We start from the raw sequence: 10,541 nt of genomic DNA, 5'->3' as shown, positions 1-10,541 counted from the left end.
AGGAGGAGAGCACAGGACAACAGAAAATTGTTGGTTGAACAGACGGGAATAAGGTCTTGGAGAATCAAATACTTAAGACTTATCAAACATTATAGAAATGAAAACAGACCCATTGTTTACCTCGATGAGACATAATATATACACAGTGGACATACTTTGTCGAAAACTTGGAATTATAATTCTAGTAAAGGGTTACTGATGAACATTTCGAAGGGTCAACGTTTAATAATAGTGCATGCTGGTGGTGAAATGGGATTTATTCCAAACGCGCTTTTAATATTTGTAGTAAATCCGGTGACTACCATTAGAAATGAATGCCACGAATTACCGCAAATGGTTAAAGATAAAACTAATTCCAAATTTACCCGCTAACTCAATAGTTGTTTGCGATAATACCTCATACCATTCGGTACAAGTGAATCCTGCGCCTAATAGTAATTCCAAAAAAATGATAAATATGATTGATTGGCTGATTAAAAACAATATAACATTTAACCCTCAAAGTTTTAAACCCGAATATTATGCGTTGATTAAGTACCATCAAAATCGTTTCAAAAGGTATGAATTCGATGAACTTTTGCGTGAATATGGTCACACTCCTTTACGGTTACTTCCATACCATCCGGATTTAAATCCGATTGACATTAAAAATAATATCGCACAAAATAACATATCTTTCAAATTGGAAGATGTGAGACACCTGTTGGAAAAACGAGTTTCCGAAATAACCCCAGATGAGTGGAGAAAACGATGTCATCATGCAATTAAAATAGAAGACAGTTATTTAACATCCGAAGTCATCGAGTGTTCTTCGGAAGAAGAAAATTAAATTAGATTTTGTCGTTCTTCTTTGAAACATTCACATTAGGTATATGAATTTTTAAATGATATGTATATAGAGTTAATTTTATATCTTTTATAAGTTTTCATTTACAAATTTAGATGTGCATATATTTTAGAAGGACAGCAATATTGACGGTAGTCTTTATTATATCGCTAATATATATTTACAAGAAACGTCTTAAATCGGGTAGGTCTATGAAATTAGGCATTTCCCAAAGACAGGAATATTTATGTTTACATGACTTTATTATATCACTAAAACGCTTCCAAGAACAGAATTAAATCAGGTAGAAGCTTAGGTACATGTAATTGGGACCGTTCATTAGCATATAATTTTCCTCACTCTTTAATATTTTGGTATTGTATTGGTATTTAATATTTTGGAAAATACGCTTGACAATTAATTGCTATTTTAAAAATCCATTTTGTTAAACTTATCTATATTCAGAACTTAATAATTCTTTTGTACAATAAAAATAGTTTGTTTGTTCCGGAAAAACGTATTACGAAGGTATTATTATTTTTGTCCCATCAAATATCTTACTGATCATCGCCTTTATTCAGTATAATATATTTTAGCTGTACCTACTAAATAGTGCGCAACACTGTCGTTTAGTTAAAATTTCAGTAACCAATCACCAACTTCAAAGGCGGTTCTTATACAATTTCGACATGCCTCATAATATGCAAATTAGATGCCTTCCGAAATGACGGTACCTCTATACTAGGAAATATCTTTTTGACTTGAAAATTCTGGTAGGATTGGGATATAATCCTTGGCTTAGAAATTAAATATCATTGTTGTGAATATTTCTACAATGACATCAGTTGTAGGTAGGTATATATTTTGTCACCTAGTAAGAGGACCAATGTTTATTATTTATATATTGATAAATACAGGTATACCTGTAATTTTATCACAAATTTCACACCACACCTTATCCATACCAGCTGACGGTAGAGGCGCAACTTTCGAAAAAGGGGTTGGGGTTGATATAAATTAATTTTTAATATGGCTACAAACACGATGGTGGTGAAATTCAATGTTACGTGGATCCAAGTTGCTGTCTGTGTGTTTAATATTTATATAAAACCCGTAACATAGAATCGGGTACTATTAAATATATACATATAACCATACATTAGATTATGTATAATGTACCACCACGTTTTATTATATATATATATATATATATATATATATATATATATATATATATATATATATATATATATATTGTGATGATGTATTATTTGTGAATGATTTAATGAGCAATGAGTGTTTTTTTAATAATATATATATATATATATATATATATATATATATATATATATATATATATATATATATATATATATATATATAGGGTTTTTATCGCGGTTCTCAAAGAATTAGTTTGTAAGCACTTTTTGAAATTATCTTTATTATATCTATTATGAAACACACATATATATCTAACATAGCCAATGTAAATTTAAAACAAACTATCTATTTAATTATTATTTTGCATGCTTTTTAGCCTATATTACATTAACGAAAAATAAAAATTTAAACAAAATAATATTAATGCTAAAAAAATTCGGAATTTCAAAGTTACAACACTTTTGCACGGAGAAAATTGTTAATCACTACACATTTAGTATTGTAATTTTAAAGTTACAACACTTTTGCACGGAAAAAATTGTAAAAAGTGTAGACACACTTTCTGTTAGTTGTTGTCCTCTTCTTGATCATCTTGGGTCAAAATATTTTCATAAAAACTATGGTAAGCTTCTGGTATCATACTCGAATGGCATAAGTATACCAAATCTTTCTTTTTGGCCATTTGAATTTTTGGCTGTTCTTTGTAGGAAGGTTTAAGTAGCACTTCTCGTATATTATGTGTAGTCCGCGATGATTTTTTTAGATTAATAGAATTCCATAGTTCGTCATCATAGTTGTACTTAAAGAAAATTATATGCGGACTATCTTTTCTACATTGCAGAATTTTTATATCTGTCCACTTCACATTTTCTTTATTTTGATCAATTTTATAATTGTTTCCCAATAGAAAGGAAACATGTTTAAAATCAATGAAGTCCTTTGTTTCTATTTCTCGAACTATGTAGGGTGAACCACTTTTTTTGCTACATTTCACTACAGTTGCCCATTCAGTAGGAACATAAATTGGACCGCTCTTCAGCACTCTTTTCTTTTGTCGCTCTATTAATGAGTGCATGTTGTCAACAGCGTTTTGTGTGTGACCTGTTATTAAAAACTTGTGGGTAATCGATTCTATATGACTCACATTAGTAACAACATATAAATACATAGAGGCGATAAATTTATTTATGTTCTGCCTGGCACAGATGTGGCTAAAAAAAATTAAATTTTTGCTTATTGCATGATTTGTCATGTAATAATAGACATAACTTGCAATTTCATTACTTCCACGTTTCGCTACAGACTCATTCCACATAAAGCAGTATCCTTGTTTGGATACGTTATCAAATAATGTGAAATTATACACATTTAAACGTGGCTTATAATAAAACATTGATACATCTCCGCATGGCGTCTGTAATACAGCTTGAAGATCGTAATCGCAAACGGAATATTGATTTACATCATTAGCTAATTCTAGATCTTGTTTCTTTGATTCGCGTGCTTGATTTTAATTTTTAATATGCAAGTCGTAGTTGTCCTGCAATGATTTTCTCTGCCCTTCATTAGAGTTTTTATACACTTTACACTCTGAACATTGATCTTTTTTAGGAGAAAAGAATCCAATGTTAAATTCATAATTAAATATGCGTTCATAGTGATGTTTCTTAAGACAAATATCGCCGTCTGAAATACACTTATCTTTGTATAGTCTATACATTTCGGATATGGTTAAGCTACCATCAATAAAAACTCTACTAGTTTGAGCCCTTATATAGTGACTTTCGATGGTCGGGAACATCTTTATGCGCTGACGTATTTTTTCCAAGGCAACTTTATCAGATTTTTTATGAGCCACATGCTTCCCTCTTCGATCATCTTCGAGGATATCAGCATCATCAGTTTTCTTCCATGTGGTGTAAATGTATCGATCACTCACTCCCAAAGTATTGAGAAAAAACGTCTTGCATACTTGAGTGTCCTTGTCATTAATCCTAAATTTATATTGCAAGTTATGTTTGCGATTGCTTCCAGGTATTTTATTTTGATACTTAGGTCTAACTTCATTGGTGTGTCGTGATATAAAGTCTCTTTGTAAATTTATGTTACCCAAGTCCCAAAATTTTCGATGAATATGCGTTCTTATATCCACAGAATTTTCAAAACATTTTAAACGACAAGTTTGAGAACAAGCTTCTTTCATCTGTCGAGCGAGCATGATTGTACCTTTATTTGACTTGTAGGACTTACCAGAGTTGCGAAGTTTCTTGACCTTATTTCGTCTCCATTCTTCAGGATTTGCACTTCGTTTTCTCGCACAAGATACACTGTAACTGTCACTTTCACGGTCACTATCTTCAGTAGCTTCGATTGGTGTTTATATTAATGCAGTGTCATAGGTTGGAATTTGTTCTGGGAGATATGGGAGATCTTGCATAGAATCATCATTAGAAAAGTTGTTTTCTGCATCAACCTGTTCCCCGTCTACAACGTTGTCAGCACCATTGTATCTCTGTTGAATCCCTATTTCACTGGTCAAAATGTCCTCTTCCATATCTTCAGTAGCTTCGTTTTTTGTTTCCATTAATGTAGCGTCATTGAAATTGGTTCTGGGAGATCTCTCTCTAAGTCCTCTCTCGGTATTTCAACGTTAGTTAAAATTTGAACTTGATCACTGATAGCAGTTAATGAAGTACCATTGATAGCATCTGAAAATAATAATGATTTTAAAGTTAAAACAAACAATAATTGAGTAAGAAACAGAAGAATAGAATATAATGACCACGCATTGAAAAAACAGGTAGACATGGCTACACCGAAAGAAGAAGAAAAAGAAGAAATTGAAACAATCTCTGTAAATAAGTAGTAATATTGTTATCGTGCGGTTTCGAATATAAAATTATTTTGATAAATAAACTTTAGTATTATTTTTTCTCTAATACATTGTGTCTATGTACTTTTAATCATTTCGCTTAAATCAGAAGTATTTTTTTGAACGCCCCTATTTCGTTCAGTTTACACTAGTCGTAGAAATTCTCACCATTGAATTTAAAAACAAGAGTAGATAAATAGATTATAATACAACGATTAATTTAAATTCAACTTACTCTGCATGTCGTTGCTATCCTCACTTGTCTGCGCACACAGGGATAAAATCCTCAATGTTCTGGAACTATCAAATTTTGACATTTTCGAAATCGTTAATTCTGCATCTATCACTTGCAAGGGCTAATAACAGATTATATTAAAAACTACACTACTAAAATGTACCTACTCGTACTTCTTCCCTGAGAACTCGTTTCTAATGAGTTAATAGGGTAGGTAAAGAGAAAGTAATCTCCAACAACGATAGGAATAGTACTAAACATTACATATAATGTATTCACAGAAATCACCTGGTAGATAAAGGGAAAGTAATTCCCAGGGTTTAGTATATACGTTTAATAAATTCCAATAAATCATCGGGTAAGTAAAGAAAAAATAATCCCCAACAGCAATCGTGGTTATACGTGGTATACCTAATAAAACGGCTTATTGTTGGCGGCACTTTAATATTTTTATTTCTGCACATGTTTCTGATAGCCACAAATCCTTCGCTTTGTAATGACAATGCCATAATAGGGTAGAAACATTATTTGTAAAACTTTGAATATTTTTATTTAAATTCAAAACAAAAGGACTATAATAAAAATATGCAAATCAGGCTACCTTGAGTAAAGTGATTAACAAAAGGATTGGAATTCACTACCTTAGTAAAAGTTGGGAATTACGTGGGGACAATAATATGATGACAATTGCCCCGGAAGGTTACGTGAAGATTTAATATAGTTTGGGATTTAGTTTTTATAGAACAAGTTTTCTCAGTATAGATATTTTTAACCTGTCAGTATTGTTAATACACAAGTTTTAAGATAACTGTTTTTCCTTTCATAATTAAAATACTTCTTGGCTGTAAATAATTAGTCTTAATTTATGTGTTTTTAATCCAATCTAATAAATAAATGGTCAAACGACATCGCAAACATTTTATGGAAAATATAATGACACACAAAGGACATAAAACTTACATGAATAGATTGGTCTCGTCAATCTTTGTTTATTGTCTCGACCGTTAATGGATTACGTAGACACACTGTATATTAATATTAAACACCACAGATATACATATTAAAATAACAAATATGACAAATATCTCACTTTTTTCGTGCCTTTAATTGCTTGTTATCATGCATGTTTACAATCGAATTCCATGATTACTTCATTTTCATAAAATTTTGAGTTACTGCAATCTTGCACTAAGGGTGCGATATTATTTCGAAACGAAAACATTCATTGCTCATTAAATCATTCACAAATAATACATCATCACAATTTGGCGCCCACCGCGGTGGCTCTCTATTTAAAAGAATTAGTTTGGGAAGATAAGTGCTCTCATATAATTAAATTAATTTTCATTAAAAAAAAATATTATAGATTTTATTTTTAATTATATTGGAACAAGTAAAGTCTCAAAATGTCTCAAGGAAAGAAAGGTACAAGAAGCAAAAAGAATGAAGAAGATGTGGAAGTAGAAATACAACCTATACAAGAGGAGATTTTAGTTCAAGTTCCACAAGATACTGCAAAAATGAATCCAGAAAGAGAGGAAAATGTCAATATGGCAGCTTTGATGTCATTAATGATGCAGATGAACAAGACAATGGAAGATAATATGTAAAAATGGAAGAGAATTGGAAAGAAGTCAAAGAAGACATGAAAAAAATGGAACAGAAAATGGAAGAGAATTCGAAAAAAATTGAAGAGAACACGAAAAAAATGGAAAAGAATTATAGAAAATTAGAAAAGAAAATAGAAGATAATAATGATAAAATTGTAAAACAAATAGAAAAACAAATAGATAAAAAACTTGAAGCCGCAGAGAAAAAAGTAGCAAATGAAATAAAAAATATACGACATGACTACAAGAAAAGGATAGAAAATGAGAGGACAGAAGTAAATAGGATTATTCAAGATAATAAAATAGATATAGAACAGAAAATAGAGTTGCAGAAATGTAACTTAGAAGTAAAAATTAACGAAGACAGGAGAAAGACAGAAGAAAAATTAGACGATATGCAACAAAATATCCAAATAAATAATAATCAAATAAGAAATGTGGAACAGAGAAAAGATGATATTTCACAAATGAGAGACATAGGGAGACCTTATTTAAATTTAACAAATGAGACTGGGATTAAATTCTCTGGTAATATAAAAAATTTGCATCCTAGAGTATACATAAATAGTTTAAAACACAAATTAAGATTAGTGAATAATATTAATGATATTAAAGATTATATTAGAATGACACTAAGTGATAATGCGGCAACTTGGTTTGCAAGTATTGAAAATGATTTAGATAATTTTCAAACATTTAAAAATAAATTTTTAAACTATTATTGGGGTGAATTAGAGCAAGCTAAATTTAGGGAAGTTCTATATTTTGGAAAGTATAATCACAATTTAAGATCAAATATGGTAGATTATGCATTAAAACTGATAACGGTTGCAAAATATTTGGAACCACCACTAAAAGAGGATGAAACAGTCTTAAATGTATCTAGACATTTTGATGCTGATGTCGTTCAAACAGTAACTGTACAAAATATTCAAACAATAGAGAGTTTTATTAATTTTATTCAAATAATACAAAGAGGTAATATGACAAGACAAGTAATAATAACAACAACAGAAAAAACAATAATAACTTTCAATATAATAAGAATAATTATCAACAATATAGACAATCATATAATAATAATAGATATGGTGATAATTTACAGAATTTTAATGATAACAATAATCAAAATAGACAGAATCTTAATAACAATACTAGTTATAATAGACAAAATTTTAATATCAATACTAATTATAATAGACAAGATTTTAACAATAGAAGAAATACATAGCGACCTAACTATAACAGACAGGTAAATTGTGTACGAAGGAATAGAAGCTGCGAAGACAGGGAACGAAATAGTACAAGGCAATAAAATGTGAGTAGAAGTCATAGTAGGAAAAAACATCAGATCCAAGTGATCAGATACAATCTGACGATGCTAACAATCAAAATTTTGTTCAGTAAACTTTCTGAATTACAAGTTAGGCCATTGCTATTATGAAAAACCTTCTGAATTTATTTCTTTATTTTTCTTTCTCCTATGTTTAATATCATCTCAATATATATATATATATATATATATATATATATATATATATATATATATATATATATATATATATATATATATATATATATATATATATATTGAAAAAGTTGTATTTTATTAATTTAATTTTTATTTATAATAAATGTTGTAATTTTTAAAATCTGTGGTTCGTTGTTTAATTTAATATATACCTCAGCTAGCTCAATTATGTGTTCTAAGCAATCTGTCACTGTGTGACGTCGACTCTATAGTCTCCTGGTAGAGTTCAAAAAGAAATTAAACCAAAATTTACTTTAGACCTTTGATAAATTAACCCAAATGAAGCACGTTATTTATTAATATTGAACAAATTTAATATAAACAATAAAATTCGTCTGCAGCTTGGGTTGCCTTTAAAAATTTACAAAAATAGGAATCGTATAAATCTTAATGTGGTTTAGAGTCGTGACAATAAAAATTTATTACAAAATGTGGAGACTCTATACAAGTACCTAAAAACTAAATAAATATTGCAACTTTATAAAGTGTTTAAATGAACTATAAAGAAAAGAAAATGAACACTTTATTCCGCTGACTTTTAACTTGCATTCAAATATAATCAAAATTTCAAATGATCCCCAAAATTATTATCCAACCTTACTTTAAAACAGTTCTGATTTATTTAAAGAAAACTAACTACTCGCAAAATAATTGGTGAAACTGGAATATCAATCCTCTCTTCGGAAGTTAAGGTACGTACTTTTCTATTTTTAATTTATTGATCATTAATATTTTCAATTTTTTTAAGGCCTATCGCAATTATGTTAATTCATGAATTTTAATTTTCTCAATTTAAATGACATTTCTGTACTCCAATAATAATTTATAAGTTAAATTGTTTCTCTTACTCTCTGGAACAAATTCTGGATATCTCTGCTGTGGAAACTGTGGAAAAACTAAAATTCTCTTTAGACGAGTTAAAAAAACACTCCCGACCTATTCCACAATTTCAGGACTCTCCTTTGAAAATTTTCTTGTCGGCCTCCCAAAATCTATCATTCGTTGCTAACAGCAACCAACGTTCTTTTTTCTTTTCGTCTTCTGTTTTTTTTTTAAACCATAAAACTGTCCTGTTCTGACACATTTGTCAATCCACATTAATTTCTCATAATCACTTTAATCTAATTTGGGAATTTATAAAAAAAATGTTCAGATATAAAACTTATTCTATTACAATGCTAATACAATTTATTCTTTTCATCTCCACATCATTGTAATTTCTTATTTAACAAAACCCCTATTAATTTAGCTCCCATAGACTTGCTTGACAGTTTATTTTCTGACGTTTTCAAAATTTCTATGTTTAAATATTTTTTAAGAATTCTTCTTTTTTTTGTTCTTTTTAAGGTTTAGACGATTCACCTATACACTAGGCAACTATACTATTCAGAAATTATTAACACTATACCAGGTAAGTCAAAATTAATTTATTTAACAATTTACTAATCTTTTTCTCTCTTTTATTTCAGAGTCGAACCCACATTGTGATGGCTTCATGAAATTCATGAACAACAAACCCATATAAAAATCCATTTAAGTTGTATCCTTTTTAACATATTGAAATTATTTCAACTTCCCCCCAATTTGGATTTTGTTCAGTGCTAACTATCAGCACTTACTAAATCTAAATTCTTACCGGTAAACTTAAATATTTTATTAATATTAACATAACAATAAACTGACTTTTATTAATAAGCATATCTCTTGAATATTTTTTTTTATAATTTACTCTATGACAAATACAGAATTCTCCAAACAAAATCTACAAATCTTTCACTAATTATATCAACTTCAGAATCAAATTTCCAAGTACTTTCCCAATTTCTTTACTTCTTTTCCTGTACTATTTATTTCTTGTACTATTTTCGTAGAAATTCTTATAATTGTTCCCCTATATACTATTTCATATACTATTTCAGTATCTTCATTCATTGCCGCATTATTATTTATTCTTTTTATATCCGCATATAATATTCATTTCATCATCTCTACATATAACTAACTCTCTATATTTCACATTTCAATATTTCTTATAATTTTATTTTTCATCTTATTTCCGCATATACTATTTATCATTATAATATTCCCTATTTCCCAATTTCTACAAAATATCGATTTGTCCATAGTACTTTGCTCATTTATTTATACTTGTAACTCCTATAAATCTATTTGAAAATAAATCAACCTTTTATGTTTATATAAATTCATCATTATTCTGTACATCTGTTCCTAATAAATTATTTAATTATCAAATTTATCTCAAGATATGCTTATTTATTAATTATCCTTCTATTTACAAAACTTAT

General features: G+C 28.9%; 1 protein-coding gene across 1 annotated transcript; it reads left to right on the top strand.

Moving 5' to 3' along the window:
* Nucleotides 1–310: 310 nt before the first annotated feature.
* Nucleotides 311–829, top strand: LOC140452699 (uncharacterized). The gene has a single exon (XM_072547018.1). The coding sequence runs from the start codon at nucleotides 311–313 to the stop codon at nucleotides 827–829; it is 519 nt and encodes a 172-aa protein (XP_072403119.1).
* The last annotated feature ends 9,712 nt before the right edge of the window (nucleotides 830–10,541 follow it).

The sequence above is a fragment of the Diabrotica undecimpunctata genome, chromosome 11 (genome assembly GCF_040954645.1).
Source record: "Diabrotica undecimpunctata isolate CICGRU chromosome 11, icDiaUnde3, whole genome shotgun sequence".
In the NCBI taxonomy this organism is placed as follows: Eukaryota; Metazoa; Arthropoda; class Insecta; order Coleoptera; family Chrysomelidae; genus Diabrotica; species Diabrotica undecimpunctata.
The sequence above is the reverse complement of the archived record's forward strand: the minus strand, read 5'-3'. Positions and strand labels throughout refer to the sequence as shown.

Bases quoted from the DNA above. Each gene is read 5' to 3' on its own strand.
- LOC140452699 (XM_072547018.1), top strand. From the start codon at position 311: ATGAATGCCACGAATTACCGCAAATGGTTAAAGATAAAACTAATTCCA.